This window comes from Episyrphus balteatus, chromosome 4 (assembly GCF_945859705.1).
Source record: "Episyrphus balteatus chromosome 4, idEpiBalt1.1, whole genome shotgun sequence".
Taxonomy (NCBI): domain Eukaryota; kingdom Metazoa; phylum Arthropoda; class Insecta; order Diptera; family Syrphidae; genus Episyrphus; species Episyrphus balteatus.
The window spans coordinates 6848365-6867579 of record NC_079137.1 but is presented as its reverse complement, the minus strand read 5'-3'; the positions used below and the strand labels follow the sequence as shown (position 1 = coordinate 6867579).

The window sequence follows — 19215 nt, the reverse complement described above, 5'->3', positions numbered from 1 at the left end:
ATGCGTTTAGTAAATTAAAAAAAAAAAAAAAAAAAAACATTTCCCCCCTTACCCATATCCTTCAAAAAACACTTAGCAAATAAACACCTTTCTTAATACCACTAGATTGGTTTACCCCTCATAAACGCATTAACTTTACAATGCCCATCTTAAAGGAAATGCTTTTTAACTGGATTTGCAAAAATCTGAGGAAATAGATTTTTAAAGAATTTAGGGTTTTACATCTCTCGTATTTTGTTGTAATTCACTAGCCGATATGGCAGAATCTAATATTTCTTTAACTTTGATAAAGTTATTACTGGGTTGTTTTGAAAAATATTTTTGATATAATCAGAGAAATTATCTACAGAAACTTTTTACAACTGCATTGAATTTTTTATTTGCCTGAGTGATTGGGTATTGAAAACACGGTATGACTAAATAAAAAAAAAAAGAAAAGTTTTCTCGGACCTAGTAGCCTAGTACATTTTGTGAAGTAAAAACATTGCAAAAACTCTAGCGTCTTCAATTTTCCACGATATAAGTGTTTTTGTTTGATTTTGATTGAAAAATTGTATGCATCCTGGCAAATTGTAGAAAATTATGTTAGATTGTTGCTACTTTTTACCGACATCCAAATAAGGAGGAGGTATTCAATTCCTCTGTGTTTGTGTTTGTTACCTCATAACTTTGGACTGAGTGAACCAATTTTGATAATTCTTTTTGTATTAGAAAGCTAGTGTTGGTGCAGTGTGGTCCCATTTCAATTTCGTTCATTTCTGGCCATAGGAACTATTAGTAAAACCATAAAACCCAGTTTTGATCCATGGAAGTCGGTTTTGTTTTTTGATAAAAATGATTATTCATAAATTAGTTACAAGTCGAAAACAGCATTCATCATTAATTTACTAAATTACAAATCAGAAGTACTTCATTTTCTTCATTTAACCTTTTAAGACAACATAAAAAAATCTTCAAAACTATGTGAGTCTTACATTAAATTTATTAGCAAAAAATCTGTTTTTCAAAAAATATATCAACTTTAAGCATAACACAGAATAAAATTTGAGCATAATTAAAAATTTCAAGTTATCAGAATAATAAATTATAGAGATTCTGTAAAAGCACAACCAATTCACAAAATTAGCTCAAAACAAAGCCATCATATTTTTATGTATAATTAATTCATAAAAAAAAAAATAAATACAAATATTTTTTTTTTGTTTTTTAAACAAAGTTATTGTCAACAAATCTATATAAATATAAATGAATGAATAAACAATTATGATATGTCTACAAAACGAGTATCTACTATTTATAATTTATATATAAAAAAAATTCTTATCTTCTAACAAAATTAAACAAAATATATCAATAAGCTCTTTGTTTGAGTTTCTTTAAAAAATCACGTGCAATTTTATCAAATATCTGTCTACATTCTAAGGCACGAATACAATCCGAATCGGGTGTATATTCCGGACGGGATAAATTCAATCTTATTTGTTCACCATTTGCTTCCATAATATCGCCAAATGATAAATAACATTCAGCCAAGTATTGACTTGACATACCAAACAAATCACGATCTTTAATACTGAATACCAACATATTATCTTCTCGTTCACGATGTTCTGTTGTTAATTGAATTTTAAATTCTTCATCGTAAAGGGGGAATAGGGTTTTCGATTGAACACCAGTTTTATGAGTTGCAACTCCAGCAAATCGGTCTAAGGGAATATAATACATTTTGACGAAAGAATCACATAAATTATTTGAATCCATGGGAAGAAGATTCTTGGCATTCAAAATATGCACATGGAGAATGTTATTAGGGGCAAAATCTGCTTTAACAGTCAATTGTCCATAAACAGATTCAGCTCTACTCTTTTGTCGTTCAAAACGCTCTTGGTAATATTGATGGATCAAGACATCTGTCTCCGATGCATGTAAAACCAAAAGCTTCTCCACATTCGCCAAGGTCTCTGCTGTAATATCTGAAAACGGCTTATCACCATATTTAAAACTCGATGCCATTATTTTAAGAACTTCCCTTAAATTCACGAAAAACGATGGTGGTCGTCGTTTATCCAAATTACCTTGGACCAACTCATAAAAAACAGCCGAGAATCCCTGCCAGATGCTATCGATCATTCTCTCAAATGTTGTTTCATCCAATTCTGCATGTAATATGGCCAGTGACTTCTCCAAGTACATGAAAAGACCTTCAACCGAGCTTAATTCCTCAGTTAAACTATCAATTCCATTGAAGAGATATCCTCTCATAACTGGAATCATTTGACCAGAAACTTCAGCTATCAATCCAGCAATTCGATTCTGAACTGTATCTTGGGCATTTTCGATGACATTTTGAATTGTTTGCTTACAACGATCTGCTTCCACAGAACTTAGAGATTCTGCCAGATTTTTAAGTACTCCATCGACTCCGAGATCCTGGACAAATTTAGGTATACTATTGTGTATGTGACAGATGTTGCAAATTGCAATACACCACTCTTTGCTGACTTCGAATTCCTCTGGTCTTATGTCCTCGGTACCACTGAATTCGATGATTCTTTTGGTCATTCGAGTGGCATAGAAAGAACAACATTTACAAACATCATCGACTATTTTACCAATAAAAGCATAAGAACCTTGAACATCTGGCCATCCCAATTGGTCCCAGAATATCTTTACAGTATAGAAAATTGATAGTGTATCCAAAGCCGACGAACTATGACGAATGATCCCATCAACAGGCTTAAATTCATCTAAATCAATAGCTTTTTTAATTCGAGACAGAGCCTTTAGGAGAGATATATCCAACCAATGTGACACAGCTGGAGCAAACCATTCGTGGTAAACCAAAAGTTCCTCTTGCTCCTCTGCTGTGCATAAGGCAGTTCCAAGAGCAATGTATCTCTTCAAGCTTAAATACAATTCAAACAAATTTGTCCCCATTGTAAAGTCATCAAAATTCTCAAATTGCTCGACATTGTCCATATCAGCTTCTGGCAGACGGACAAGATTCTCACAGGCATCGATGACCGAAGGCTTGCAGAATTCCACAATATTAGCTTGATAGTAGACATAAAGAAGCTTGGCATATTTCAACTTCATTGTCTGATAAAAATGCTTATGATGGAACTCAATAGCCCGCTGGACATCGAATCTCATCAATTGAACCAGTTTTGTAAGTTGCTGTACCGCATTTTCATTTTCGAATTCTAAACTCTCCCGAATTGTGCTAACCCAGTCTCTAGCTCCAATTCGAATTGCTTCACTCAGAATTAATTTGATATCAAATTTAGCATCGAATTCTTCATCTCGTTTCCCTAACCACCCATAAGTCGACTGAGGGAATAAATCCACATCAATAGGAACCGTTAAAAGATCAAATATTTGTAAAATTTCCAAAACATCACAAAGCATATTAATTCCCAATCGTTGTGTAAAAGTTTCTTGACGAATTTTTCGAATGATATAAAAACACGAAGGAAGAATTCTCTTTGAAGCTTCCCAAAATGTCTTGACGAAGTCACTATCGGCCGAATAAGTTGGCAAAGTTTCAATAACTTTGTGCAAAATTGTATTAAAGAGACTGAACGATAACGGATGATGTTCATGTACATTTGAATATGCATCCCATTGACACAAGGCCAAATCGACTTCAGACAAACCACTTTGAATATAATGTTGGGTAATGATTGCTTCAGCTTGTGAATTATACTTTCCACTCCAGAGATATGGTTCAAGAGTGGAACTTTCCAATTCATGCATCAGGAGAATTCTTAATAAATTTCGATGTTCTTGAGCTGCTACTCGATTATCTTTCTCAGCGCTGAAGCATAAATGCATTAGAACTGATCCTCTTGTGCGTGTTGTTCGGGATCCTTTTTCGAGATGATACCAAACTCTCATTCCTGAGGCTGGAATGGAATTCAAAGGTATCACAGACCTTCCAATTAATTCATTGTCATCTTTGACAGTGGTTGCAGCTGAATAGGCAATTTCTTTCATCAATTTTCGCAGACCTTTGACTCCTTTGACTTCAAAGAATTTATTCATTTTCGTTCCAACAGTCTCGGCGGCATCAAAATCCCAAACTTCGACTATGAGAGTCTCTTCTCTGGGATCATCAGGAATTGGTAATGAGAAATACTCATTCCAAACTGGATTCAGTGTCATCGGTTTGACCGATGTATTATATCGATGAACTGCATTTGATTCAATGTAAAGTGTAACAAAAGGATCTGATAGACCATTATGATCCTTGGGCATTAAATTCTCAGCTTTAATTATCTCCACGTTCAATCGAACTTTTGGTGGTTCCTTGCCAGTTGCAATTTCTAATAATTCTTCGTGCTTTGTGTGGGAGATTTTAAATGCATCACGAACAAATTCTAACAGAGATTCGGGGCATGTTTCTTGTGAGTTTGGACAACCTATATTATTTAGTATTTCAAATAGAATTTCTCCATAAAGTTCATCAATATTACGACCGCTAGAGTTTTCGATAATATTATCGGGTACATCTGTATTTATATCGAGAGGTTTTTCCTCCACAGAGGATAGGAGAGATGCAACTCTTGTTGAGGTGATTTGTTCTTCTACACCACCACCACCATCCTGAATTGTGAGAACAGACATTTCTTCGACATTTTCGTCTAGGATGCTAGCAGTTCTTGCTAAAGTTGCCATGATGATGATTATTTTATTGCTTTGTTATTAAATAGCTTCCACAGCTTTATCACAGAATTAATCTAAAAAGAAAAAAATTTTTAATATTTTTATTTCGGAAATCAAAATTATAAGAAGTTACCTTTTTTATTCAAATTAAAACAAAATATTTGCATAAATCAAAAATATTTGCATAAACCAAAAAATAATAGTCAGGGAAATTTTAGTCTTCAGCTAAACTTCTATATGTTAACCTGTAAAACAGAAATAATTAATATTAATATTTTAGATTGTTATCAATTTAAATGTAAAACTGTTGTTCTCGTAGAGATTGTAGAAACTTGTTTTTAAAATGATGTCTCTTGGATATCTGATGAGGGAGAAACTAAACTGTCTCGATTGAGCGTGGTTGCAAAAATGAAAATGCCCTATCTGCATATTTAATTTCTTTATTAACGAGTGCAACGGAACAACCTGACACACAAAAATTATTTTGTGATATTGTTCTTGTGTGATAGTCGGCCGATGAATGGAATCAGAATGGAAGAAACTCAATTAAAAAAAAAAAAAAAAACAAACAAATAAATGCTAAAAATAAATGATAATATACTCGATGGCGAAGAAAGATTTCCAATTTGCTTATTTTTTTTACTTCTGTCCATTGCTTTGGGTTACTTTGGGGGATTTTAGTGGCTTTGAAGTATCACACTGATTGCTATTCTTTTTCTTTTGGAAATGATTGTTTACTCATACAATTCTGAGTGCATAAATTAATGATATTGGAAAGGGGGTATTTCCAGCAAGAAAAAATATGTGATCTAGAATAAAGCTACTAAACAAGGTACATCCCCTGGAAAACTGACCAATTTGATTAGGAAACAAATTTTTAATTTTTTGTGACGTTTTTTTTTAATTGGCAAACAAAATTTGTGTTTAGTAAAGGAATAAGTATGGAATTTTATCAGAATGAAATTGTAATAATGACTAAGAACTACTGATGATAGCGTGTTGTTGTAACTGGGAAATATTATGAGAAAAAAAAAGAAGACCTAAAAGAAAACAATGTAATTGTACACTAAAGATGGAAATTCAGAATAGATACTTTTAAGAAATTACATTTCTTACGCAAATTACTTTGCGTGACTTAAACTAGGAAGATTTGTTTTTGCATTTAATAAAGTGCATACAAATAAATGAGTTATTTGACTACGACAACAATAAATCTTATATCCAAATCTTGTTGTTAACAAGCTATGAGCTTAAAAAATAAATAAACAAATCATTAAAGTCACTAAGGTCAGTAGAAAAAAAAAGTTCTCATAAAAATATTCTAATTATCTGATTTAAAAAAAAATTAAAATCACGAACAACAAAGTATGTAATTTTGTATTGTTTTTTTTTTTTATTGTATTTAGAGGTTTTTTAAACGAAATTTTTTAATTAAAACGAAATATGTAAGAGAATTTTCATCATAATTCTGGGGATATAACATTAATAGCGTTTTCGTTTGGTCGTCCGGGACTCTCCGGAATTCCTCCGAACGATTCTGAAACTGATCGTTTGGCACTCAATGACAGTTCTAATTCTGAAAAGAAGAGAAAATCTATTCCGAATTTTGAGGCAGAATCAAAACGAGAATCACTCACACATGTTCACACTTAAGACGTCAAATTAATGAAATGTTATTTTTTGTTGTTCATTTCTGAATATTGAGATTTTTTTCTATGCCAAACTTTAAATTATATTAAAATAAAGTACAGAAAACAAAAAAATAGATAAATTTCTATGGAATAAACACAAATAAACAAAACAAAACTTTCATCAGGCGTTCGCATTATTTTCCATTTCACAAATACAAAGAAACCCAAACTTCAGAATCAAAAGAAAGTATCCAAGTCTGTTCGTTTGGAATCCCGGATCGTACAGTCCCGGACCGTTCTAAGAATTACCAAACGAAAACGCTATAAGGCGCACTCAATTTTCACTTGAAAAAAGACTTATTCAATACTTTTTTTTACCCTAGTGCACATATTCCCCTAGATTATTATTATTATTTTTTTTTTTTTTTGAGGCAAGAAATCAAACTTGAAATTTTCAAATCACAACTCATGTTTCTAGCTCAAATGAACAGGCTTGTCACACAATTAGAGAAGATTACACTCCATCAAGGCCATCTCAATTCCATTATTTCTTATTGAAAAAAAAAAATGGGATCCAGATAGCCCTGATGGTGCCTTACGGCAGGAACCGCAATATCAAAGCCAATCGAAGCTGGACCTTATGACACCAAAACCATAACAATCTGACTTCGCTTAAAATTTTGTTTTAAATTTGTTTCTATGAGGTAAAAAGATTGTTATCACCCGGTAAAGATATTAAAATTGTCTTCCCCGAACTCTCTGTGAATTGTTCTTTGGCTAATGAAGCTTTTGGTGACAGAATGGCATTTTCAACTGCCGCCTTTTATGGGTCAATCTGGGATTTAAAGTGAATTTCTCAAAATGTGTCTGTTTTCTTTTAGTGAATTTTTTCTAATATTTGCCTATTCTTAGCAAATTTTGGATAGCATACGTTTTTTTGTGTTTTCTTATTTGGTAATCAATAGTTTTGCACTATAAATTCAGTTTTCCACAGATTTGATTAAAAGACACACCCAAATTATATGTTGGAACTAAAGATGCATTAATTTCAGTTTTTAGTTACCAATTTGCTCATTTTTTTACGATCGGAGTATAAATAAGTTCAACATTTGGATACATGCTTGAAAAATGTAAAATGCATTAGGTACCTACCTTACCTTACCAACATTGAAAAAGAACGTTAGTCAAAATACTTTTTCCACTCAGAATTCGCACTGCTATAACTTTAACCGTTATAGATTATTCTCATGAGATCGAGAAATGTTAATTTTATCAAAATACTTATTTCGACTATTGTATATTGTGTCCCCTAGAATCAAAAACAATCTATTCCACTTTTTCTTTTATTGAGTTATTTAAAAAAAAACGTTCCTAAGCACTTTTTCCCGCTTTATTGAAAAAACAACTTCTAAATCGAATTAAACATGTACTTTTGATTTTAACCTGACTGTGCTTGCCTTTGTCACCCAACGCGTTCGGAAAATATTTAATAATTAATTTTGGAATAGAAGTGTTTTGAAAGTCATGCATAGGAATAGTTTTGTTTTGAAACTTAACAATATTTTATTTTGCTTTATATCACGAATAGTGTTGTTTTGATTCTCAAAGAATGTGAAAAATATGTAATACATTCGTTTTGTAATATTTCTATAAAGTATAACTCTGGAACAAGTTGACTTTGAAAGTGCTCAACCACACTCAAAGAAAGAGGTTGAAAAATTGATATAAACTGCGTTTCTAACTCATTTTTCACAAAAAGTGGAATAGATTGTTTTTGATTCTAGGGGACACAATTTGTTATCCTCATTTGCTCTGAGGCGGGACAACGTTCGCCGGGTCCGCTAGTCTTATATACAGGGTGTCCCACAGTCACCGCCCCAAATGAAAACCATGGATTCCTGAGGTCATTTGAAGTCGAAAAACTTAAGAGGTAATTTTCTCGTTTTCGTCCCGTTTTCGAGTTACCACGGTTTTTATGATTTTTGCTCTCTTGTCCTTTAACTGGCCTTATCTTTGCCAAACTAAGTTTGATTTGAAAGATTTTTTTTACAACCAATCAAGAATTTATTACAGTTTAAGTTTGTCTCAAACTTTTTTTTCTGCGGACAACCGTTTTTCCACAATTTTGCATCAAACACAATTTTCTTCGTTTTTTAAGTTGTTTTTTACACTTTCATATCATTTAAGTCAAAAAAACACGTTAATGAGTATTAATTTTTTGTCCTTTTTCTTAAAGCCCAGTTTATTTTCATAAAAAAAATAAGTTTTATTTCATAAAAAAGGCTACTGAAAGTAATTAAAAAAATAAACAAACCGAGTGAATTAAAAAAAAAAAAAATTTTAAATAAAAAATTGATTTAAATGAATTAAAAACTTTTTCTGAGCTATTGTGATTAAGAAAAGAACAAATAGATAAAGCTCAGAAAAAATTTAATTTATTTAAATCAATTTTTTATTTAAAAATTATTTTTTTTTAATTCACTCAGTTTGTTTATTTTTTTTTTTAATTACTTTCAGTAGCCTTTTTTATGAAATAAAACTTATTTTTTTTATGAAAATAAACTGGGCTTTAAGAAAAAGGACAAAAAATTAATACTCATTAACTTGTTTTTTTTTGACTTAAATGATATGAAAGTGTAAAAAACAACTTAAAAAACGAAGAAAATTGTGTTTGATGCAAAATTGTGGAAAAACGGTTGTCCGCAGAAAAAAAAGTTTGAGACAAACTTAAACTGTAATAAATTCTTGATTGGTTGTAAAAAAAATCTTTCAAATCAAACTTAGTTTGGCAAAGATAAGGCCAGTTAAAGGACAAGAGAGCAAAAATCATAAAAACCGTGGTAACTCGAAAACGGGACGAAAACGAGAAAATTACCTCTTAAGTTTTTCGACTTCAAATGACCTCAGGAATCCATGGTTTTCATTTGGGGCGGTGACTGTGGGACACCCTGTATATTACTTCATATAATTTGTTTTTTAATTGTGTATAAACGACATTACAATTTTACGATTTTTGAAGTGGGTTAAAAATATGAAACGCACTGTATTATGATTAAGTGACTGGAAGGAAGTTTGTTTTTCAACTGTTTATTCAAACTCTATGGTAAAAAAAAAATGAGAATAAAAACAAATTTCTATTCCCTGTAGCTTTTTCAACCGTTTCGTATGCATTTCTAACTTCTAAACGGAGAAATAAGTTTCACTTTGTTAGAAAGCCAATTATTCTAACCAGACATTATTCACTAATAAGTAGTTGCTAACTCTAGTCATACATTAATTCTGGTCACGTTATTGATATTTACCGCCAAAAACCTTGAACTTACTTTCTGAATATCCTTTCTATGCTAGTGCAAAATATAAATAACTACCTATATATACCAAGTTATGACTGCCAAAGCTATAAAGGGCCCCTGCTCTATAGTACCTATTAACATGGAAACGCACGACATATCACCCAACAAATTTATATCGTTAAGGCGAGCTAATAGTAAATTTTATGTTTTCTTTTACTGTATCATAACTAACAATTAAATTTTTCAAAATTGATTTAAACATTTAAACACTGTTAAACTTAACACGGAAGCTTTATCCTCATTCCAAATTCACATTGCATTCTAATAGAATGAGTAATTTGCAATTAAATAAATACAAACTTTGTTATCGAAAAAAAAAAAAACAAACAAAGTCGTTATGAGCAACAGGCTATGTACGTAATTTTTTAACATTTTTATACCGGAAACATCGAATCTTCCCAAATAATGATAAAAAGAAAAACAACTAGGTAAATAGCGGAATACCTCAAGGAATTGTTTACAAAATGACTTAAAAAGTGATGACATCGTCACATCAATTCATCATAATATCATACAAAGTAGAAACTGAATTCATTTTCTTATACAAAAAAAACCTTGAGATTTTGAAAAAAACACATGTAACTTAGATAATCAGTTCTATGAGGAACTAATTATGCCGGTTGTTTTTCCTTTAAAAGTTTAATTTCTCCTCGATTAGAGATCAAATTTGGATATCATAGAAATATCCGTTTTAATTTAATATTTCCATTAAGAAGCTCTTTGTGTCTTCTTTTATGATCGTTTCGAATAAAACGTTGAAAAGAATAATCTGAATTGGCATCATTTTTATGCCCTTGTATCAGTTATTTATGACTAGACTAGACATATTAACCTTGTGATTGAGAATAAAAGCAGACCTATTAATAGAGATTCCCTCAAGTTAATCATCCAACAGAGATTATATATGAATTCAAAACAGATAATATTGCTCTGCTTCCATGCAACAATGAACATTCCAATTCCAATAAACAAACTCAAAGTAGATAGTAATTGAATGACAAAGTAACTTCTACTTAAAGTACTTGAAAGCATCATGATCTCAATATTTGTTCAAATTAATAAAAATACAAACAAACAAAAATGCTGACCAAAAATGGCAACTTTTTCTCTCCACCTACCTACTCCCAGAATATAGAAACACTCCAGATATAGAAACACTTATCAAGCAAGACAGTAGTTAGTAATTGTATCAAGTAAAAACTTCTTTCGAGAGATGAATTTCTCCGACACAGAGAACTCCCTCAAAAACAACAATAAACAAATGTGATTCTTCGCACCTTTATGATATCACTCTGAGAGGTATCTTTCGAGCTTAACATATGAGATAATCTGTGTCAACTGACGATGATGGAATGATTCATCTAATAACGAATCTTATATATTTTCTCTAATCGAATGGAACCGCGAATCATATGATCTTAAGAATGAACAAACCAGTTCAATCTGAAGCCGGTGTCGTTAATTATTTTATAGCAATAATTTCAATTTAAAAAGAGTAAAGAAATATTAAAATCATTTTTTTTCTCACCTCTCGCTTTTATGCTAATTTGAAGCTATTTTTTGTTAGACACAAATTCATTGGAGCATTGAATGATTCTAGACAACAAACAAGAAAAATATAGTTATTATGTGAATAGGTATATTTTTATTAAGAAGAGATTTCTCACCAATTATTTAGTAGGTATTTTTTTTTTGTTGTTGTATTGAAAAAAAAAAAACGTATAGATAGAAAAATAATATGCGTCATTTAATCTAAAATGCTGAGTGTAATTTAAGTTTACATTATTGATTATTATGAGAGTAACAAAATTAAGGCACTGTCTATAAGTTTAGTTTATAATTCTCTTTACTTCTGACTTGTTTTGTGATTTATTTTGAAATGAAATGAAAAATTTTATAAAATTTTAATAAACACTCAACTTCCTCTCAATAGGAATTTGGAAGCAGAATGGGGCGATGGATAAATAGAGAAATGTCAAAACATTACTTATTCACCTGACTACAGATGAAGGTTGGTGAATAAAATCATATGGAATGGTGGAATTGCGTAGAATACTTCATATCCGGAGAGGAGAGCGTTTCAGGTGAGTGGAATTTTTAGTAAACGAATTATAGTGAGTATAGGGTCAATGTGGGTAAATGTAAACAATTTCATGTCTTTTTTTTCTTTCGACTTTAGATTTTTATATGTTTTCACGGAACAACTTGAATGGTATCTTCAAATGCAAATATGAAATGATGGCAATTCTTTTTTATAAATATAAACAAATATTTCCCAAATTGTTTACATTACTGTCAAAAATGGCATGTTTACAAATACCCCACTGTGTTTGTGTTTTTTTACAAATTCGGGGTAAATGTAAACGGTGGTTTAAAATTTAGAATTTTCTCTTTATCATATGGATAACAACTTGAAAAACGTTCAAGAAGGTATTTGACAAAAACTTTTTCAAATTCCAATAAAAGTTTTTGTTTTCTTCCTTTGATTCTTTATATGTATAGGCGCCCAATATGCATCCTGAGCAGCTCTGAACGTCATATTTTTTGTTTTTTTACGTCAAAGAACGGTTTTGCATCATCATCCACTGAAAATGATGGTGTTGGCTACTTTAAAATGTGACTCCGCGGCACTTTAGCAATAGTAATTGACTTAAAATACGTTATTTTTATTAAAACCAATAATTTCAGCAAAAATATATGTTTATATTTACCCCCAGAATACGTTGTTTACATTTACCCATTATGAAAAATATTCTGGGGTAAATGTAAACACATGCAAATCGACATAAATGTCCTGTATTTTAAAATTTGCTTGTATCACATAGAATCTACATCAAAATTAAAAACAAAAAAGTATTTGCAAATTATACTGACTTAATTGAATCTGCAAAAATATTTAATTTTTCTGAAAGACTAACGACTTGTATGGCACTTTAAAAAATTATCTTTCACGGAAAACACGCTCTTCGAATGAATTCTCTCTTGACAGCAATGAGCTTGACGTATAAGTTAAAGGATACATGCGATTTAACTTAAGCTTGTTATGAGCCATGTTTTCATTTACCCCTGTTTACATTTACCCACATTGACCCTAGAGATGGCTTTGTATTTAAAGTTTCTGATTTAAAAATATATTTGAGATTTTTACTGATGGAACAGAATGATGTAGCTGTGGCTGTGTCTTGTGGCGCTGTAAAAGTTAAAAAGTATGAAATTAGTATATTGGTGCCACAATACGTAGCTGTGGCAAAGAAATTCACTGTGGTACAAGTCGAGTCAACTTTTACTTCAAGCTACAAGCGCAATGACTTTTTAATGTGGTTGCTCAGTTAAAATTATTTTATTTTTGACGCGATTTGGACGCGTTTAGGATGCGTTTTAGACGCGTTTCGGAGGCGTTTTGGACGCGATTTGGAGCCGTTTAATACTACGTTTCCACCTACAATAAATCCCAGATTTAGCTAAGTAGATTTAGCATAAATCTCGAGTTTTATTCTAAATCTCGGATTGAAGGTAGTTGAAAATCTTAGATTTAGGGTAGCTGAAACCAAATCTGAGATTTAGCGAAGTAGATTTAGAATAAATCTCGAGATTTATTTTAAATCTACTTCGCTAAATCTCAGATTTGGGTTCAGCTACCCTAAATCTAAGATTTTCAACTAAATCTCGGATTTAGACGCGTTTTGGACATGTTTAAGACGCGTTTTGGACGCGGTTTGGACGCGTTTCAGACGCGTTTTAGACCCGATTTGGCGCGTTTAGGACGAGTTTTTGACGCGGTTTGGACGCGTTTTGGATGGGTTTTGGAAGCGTTTTGGACAGGTTTAGGACGCGTTTTAGACGCGTTTTGGACCCGATTTGGAGCGTTTAGGACGAGTTCTTGACGCGGTTTGGACGCGTTTTGGACGCGTTTTAGACGCTTTTTGGATGCGTTTTGGACCCGTCTTGAATCTTACTAGGCTATTGATTATGTAGTTTAGACAGGAACTAAGACGTTCACGGGTTTTTATTTCAGGAATCGTTCAATTGGTTATAAAAGAAGATAAAACCGCGGAGTGCTATTAAATGAGAGGGTGGAAACTGAAGATAGGGGTGCAAAAGCGCCCTTTTTGGTTTTTTCAATATACCTCGTAAACCCAGCAAAATTTTGATATATTGTACATAAAACTTTTTGTAGATAATAAAATTGGAATAATGTTTTTTAAAAATTGAAAAAAAAAAAAATTTCCATACCAAAATAGTCGAAACAATCATAAAAAAAATATCAAAAAAATCGATTTTTTGAGTTTTTTTGCTTTTTTAGTTGTACATTTTTTTTGGGTTGAGATAGACATAAACATTGCTCCAAAGAAAAAAAGAAGATTAAATTTCCTTCAAAATGCTGTACTCACTAAATTTTTTCATTGAAAATTGACCGAAGTATGGCCATTTTAATCTATCTTTTTTTCGCATTTTTAGTTTTACTTAAGTAAAACAGAAACATTTGAGGGGAAAGTATGATTACTTAAGCACCAAGAACTGATAATGAGATTTTGTAGAGGGGTTAAATACAATCATTGTTTACTATGGGAGGGAGGGTCAATGTCCCCCCGTTTTGAAGGGAGGGGCAATTTTCTAAAAAAAATACTTAAATTAAAAAAAAAAATATTAAAAAACAACGGCAACACTTACAGTTTTGATTGATACTTTTTTCAAAAGCTAGAATTATAAACTTAATATTAATTTTAAAATGAAGTTATTTTAATCAATTCTTTTTGAAATACCCGATTTCAAAGTCAAAACTTGTAAAAAAAATGTTGAAAAAAAACCACATTGAGTACAATTTTCACAAAGACTGTGGACTTCAATACGACAAAGTAAACTGCCTTAATTGATTTCTTATCATATCATGAAAATCATAATGTTCCTATGCCTTCTACTTTTTGAGAAAATTGTAAAATAGACAAAATACTTTCTTTATCGGAATCACTCGTTTATTTCAAAAAGAATTGATTAAAATAACTTCATTTTAAAATTAATATTAAGTTTATAATTCTAGCTTTTGAAAAAAGTATCAATCAAAACTGTAAGTGTTGCCGTTGTTTTTTAATATTTTTTTTTAATTTTAAGTATTTTTTTTAGAAAATTGCCCCTCCCTCCAAAACGGGGGGACATTGACCCTCCCTCCCATAGTAAACAATGATTGTATTTAACCCCTCTACAAAATCTCATTATCAGTTCTTGGTGCTTAAGTAATCATACTTTCCCCTCAAATGTTTCTAAAAATGCGAAAAAAAAAGATAGATTAAAATGGCCATACTTCGGTCAATTTTCAATGAAAAAATTTAGTGAGTACAGCATTTTGAAGGAAATTTAATCTTCTTTTTTTCTTTGGAGCAATGTTTATGTCTATCTCAACCCAAAAAAAATGTACAACTAAAAAAGCAAAAAAAACTCAAAAAATCGATTTTTTTGATATTTTTTTTATGATTGTTTCGACTATTTTGGTATGGAAATTTTTTTTTTCAATTTTTAAAAAAACATTATTCCAATTGGAAATTTAATTCTCTACAAAAAGTTGTGCATACAATATATCAAAATTTTGCTTGGTTTACGAGGTATATTGAAAAAAACAAAACGGGGGCTTTTGCACCCCTATCTTCAGTTTCCACCCTCTCATTTAATAGCACTCCGCGGTTTTATCTTCTTTTATAACCGATTGAACGATTCCTGCAATAAAAACCCTTGAACGTCTTAGTTCCTTATTACCCTGTTTTTTTCGACATAATCAATAGCCTATACGTGGTTGCGTCTTGGGTCAATCCTTTTAACATGGATACACCTTATACAGCCTTGGCTGATACAGCGGTAGCTCACAAAATAAACGCCAGTTTTGGTTACAAAAGATCATGGGGATTTTTTTGACAAGGTCAAAAATCAATTTTATTTTTTCAAAAAACATTTATTCAGCGTACTAACTTATCTCTAACCATCTTCTTAACTTTTGAATCGATTTCAACGTTAAAAATTTTCAAATTCAAAAATATGTACTAATTTTACTATGTATATATATTTTTTTACAGAATTTATGAAATCAGTTGCTTATATGAAATAAAATCAGCAACTCCCTCAAATTGTGTGAAATCAAACATTCTTTCTATGTTTAACGAGGATATTAAGGTTATTTCAGTTTTATTTTCGGAAATTTTGAACTCATTTTTTTTTTTTTTTTTCAGACATAAAAAAAAAATCCTGGGGGGTCATTCCGTAATTTTGAAAACCATAATCGAATCGATAATAATCGTTTTACAGTTTGAGAATCTTTAAAGCTATTTTAAGTCAATTCTGATTCAATATTTCCTAAATAGTTTATATAAATAAAAGTTTTCGTATCCTTAGAAGTCGTATTAGTCTAGGTGATTTAGTAGTTGCCTCTTACTCGGGTGTCCGAAGTTCGATTCCCGAAATTGAAATTGTTTTTTTTTTTTTTTTTTATTTTCTCAATAATCGTCAATAAATAAACGATAGCTAAATAGGTATCGTTTTTGGAGAATTTATTCGTTTTTGCATGCAATATTTGATTTTTTAAAAGTGTTTGTTAATTTATTCCAATCGCCGATTAGTTTACAAACTCCACAAAAAAAAATATAAATGATTAATTTCTACAAATAACCATAATGTTAGAGTAAATTATTTTAATATGTGTATTGAAAAACTATTCGTTTTTTAATACAAGATATAGCCGGAATGTATGTTGAACGGCGACCGTTGTTTAAATTAATAGTTTCTAATACTAAAACGAACGCTTCTTTGGATAACCGAAAGTGTTGAAAAAATCTGTGAGAATTATTATCAAAATGGTCATGTACACTTACATATGCGTTGGAAGAGACAAAGGATTTGATTTGTCTCTAAGTTGCCTTCTTAATCGTATCGTACCTATATAATTTTTGAAATTTTCATTTTCCAAAATTAATGCGTTTAAACGTCGAAAAAATTTGGATCAATATGAATTTTTAAATGACCCAAAAGTCAAAACTTACATAAATTGAATATAATTTTGGAAAGTGCATAAAGTGTTTTGTTACACCTATTAAAATAATTTACTCTAACATTATAGTTATTCGTAGAAATTAATCATTAATATTTTTTTTGGTTAGTGGGGTTTTGCAAATTAATCGGTGAGTGGAATAAATTAAAAAACACTTTAAAAAAATCAAATACTGCATCCAAAAACGAATAAATTCTTCAAAAACGAGACCTTTTTAGCTATCGTTTATTTATTGACGATTATTGAGAAAATAAAAAAAAAAAAAAAAAAAAACAATTTCAATTTCGGGAATCGAACTTCGGACACCCGAGTAAGAGGCAACTACTAAATCACCTAGACTAATACGACTTCTTAGGATACGAAAACTTTTATTTATATAAACTATTTAGGAAATATTGAATCAGAATTGACTTAAAATAGCTTTAAAGATTCTCAAACTGTAAAACGATTATCATCGATTCGATTATCGTTTTCAAAATTATGGAATGACCCCCCTGACCGTTTGAACTAACAATTATAGAAAGTATAGAAATCTCCAATTATGGATGGATCAGAAGTTACTTGTTTGCTTGGTAATGCTGGTAAGTGTTGTTCTTTTTTTTGTAATTTTATGCTTTTATTTTATACTTAATTCTTGCCTTCCGCCTTCATAATATCCACCCATATCCCAAAAAAAAACCGATTTATTTATCCATTTTAATAATAGATATCTTATACATTCCAACTGCATAATTGAATCTTCTATCACTTACAGTTAATTTTTAAAAATAATATAATTATTTTTGACCATCAGAAAACTTAAAGACTCTTATTCTAAACTAGTATCACATACATTAGCGCCTCCTATACCACAATATAAACACCAAATTTACCCATTTCAACATCCTTAATTATTAAAGAGTAGGTGTACCCATATCGCTTTGCAACAATTAGCTGAAAATCCATTTGGGACTGCCCACTTATGATAAATCTAAATAAATACCTCCTCATCCCCCCTCCCTAATCGCTTTGCTCATACCATTTTGGGATAATATGAGAATATGGAGTTCTTAGAAGTCGACCATATTCCACAGGTCAAGTGCACCAAGGGGCAAGTGCATTAAAAGTTAATTAATTATGTAGACATATTGTTTGCTCTTCGCTTTACCCTCTTCGACAACAGCCATAGCCAGCCAGCCAACGCCACTGATTTGGTTAAGTGAATTTTCATGTTGAATAAGGATGTTTTTGTTTAGGGTGTTGCTTAGTTGCAACTTGCAAAAGCATATTATCTATATATTTATAACTGATAATATAAATCTTCAAAAGATAGTAGAGTACTCTCTATCTACTCTGTAACCTAGTTTACTTGCGGTTTGAAGTTATTAATAAAAATGATGAAGATAAAAATGAAACAAAAAAGGAAGTTAATCTTAAACAAAAACAAAACTTTGGGGAGAAAATGTAAATCTTTTGTTAATGGTTCTTCAGTTGATGATGATGAAAATGAAGATGAAAGTTGTATCCTCTTTCCGCACTCTCTGACCGAACTAAGATTAGTTATTTATCATAACTGAACTAAAGTACATCTACTTTCAGTGCAATCTTAATTCAAAAACTTGTTGAATTAAGTCTTTTTCAAAATCTGAAGAACTTATTATCCTTTTGATCGACCTTTGATAAACTTCGTTAAGAGAGTCGAAGGAGGTTTTGATTTATGTTATTTGGGTTAAGATAAGGGCTTTATTTTCTCGCTTTAAAAAATCGAATTACTGAGGTCATTCCAAAGGGCCTCATAAATAAACACAAATATTCAACACACTTGACTGTTCAAAATCGGTCTGAAAAAGCATGATACCTTTAAAACTATTGATGAAAATAATAAGCTTCCAAAAATTCCAACCCCTTTATTCACTCGATTTCATTAATTTCTTGTGAAGCAATTTCCTGGAAAATTTATACCTCAAGTATTGCCTGGTATAAGGAAGTTAAAATTTCAAACAAGGGGAAGTCTATAAATATCTTAAAGTCATATTAAAGTTTTGTTTCCTTATGTTACTTTATTTGACTATGTTACACAGGCTCCCTTTTTTGAAGCAATTGAGAAACGAATATATTAAATTGAATTAAGCTTTCAACACGTTTTATTGTCTGTATTAAAAGTCTGTATTCTTATTCTGATTTTCAATGACAATTAGGGTGTAGACAATTTAAATATTATAAATTATACAATTTTGAATTTGAATTCAAATTTTATACCATTTGTGTAGGTACTCTGTCACATATTTCAAATAATGATGTCAAAACCATAATTGTGATGTTTCATTTGAATAAATTTTTCTTTTTCGATGTTTGAATGAATGTTTTCTCTGGAATAGATAAAAAGATAGATATAGAATATTTAATGTTGCTATTACGAATATTTAATATTTACATTGTGGAGAAAAGGGACTTGATTTTCAATCCATTAAGCAATTGTTATGGACAAAATTTTTTTGAGGATGAAGTCAATTATTTCGATAATCATTGGTTTTAGGTAAAAACGGAGATTTCCAAA

At 30.8% G+C, this 19215-nt stretch overlaps 2 protein-coding genes and 1 long non-coding RNA gene across 4 annotated transcripts in view; 2 read left to right on the top strand and 1 right to left on the bottom strand.

The window, feature by feature from the left end:
* The window catches only part of LOC129920246 (uncharacterized), a 28593-nt gene extending 16860 nt beyond the window's left edge, over positions 1-11733 (top strand). Inside the window, exon 2 of the long non-coding RNA XR_008773214.1 lies at positions 11583-11733. This is a non-coding gene — a long non-coding RNA (uncharacterized LOC129920246). The remainder of the gene's footprint in view (positions 1-11582) is intronic.
* Positions 1024-11360, bottom strand: LOC129920244 (protein unc-13 homolog 4B). Its single transcript, XM_056001507.1, has 4 exons — positions 11317-11360; positions 11178-11245; positions 4799-4910; positions 1024-4739 (listed from the first exon to the last, which is right to left on the bottom strand). The coding sequence occupies exon 4, from the start codon at positions 4675-4677 to the stop codon at positions 1351-1353; it is 3327 nt and encodes a 1108-aa protein (XP_055857482.1). The 5' UTR covers positions 4678-4739; positions 4799-4910; positions 11178-11245; positions 11317-11360; the 3' UTR covers positions 1024-1350.
* A 5440-nt stretch (positions 11734-17173) lies between the features above and the next one.
* The window catches only part of LOC129920243 (protein obstructor-E), a 108947-nt gene continuing 106905 nt past the window's right edge, over positions 17174-19215 (top strand). Inside the window, exon 1 of one of the 2 annotated variants that reach the window (XM_056001505.1) lies at positions 17174-17260. In XM_056001505.1, coding sequence (XP_055857480.1) covers positions 17221-17260 — 40 coding nt within the window. In that variant the 5' untranslated portion in view covers positions 17174-17220. The remainder of the gene's footprint in view (positions 17261-19215) is intronic. The other variant, XM_056001506.1, reaches the window with a different exon arrangement.

Coding starts and splice junctions, on each gene's coding strand:
- LOC129920244 (XM_056001507.1), bottom strand. CDS start 4,677: ATGGCAACTTTAGCAAGAACTGCTAGCATCCTAGACGAAAATGTCGAA.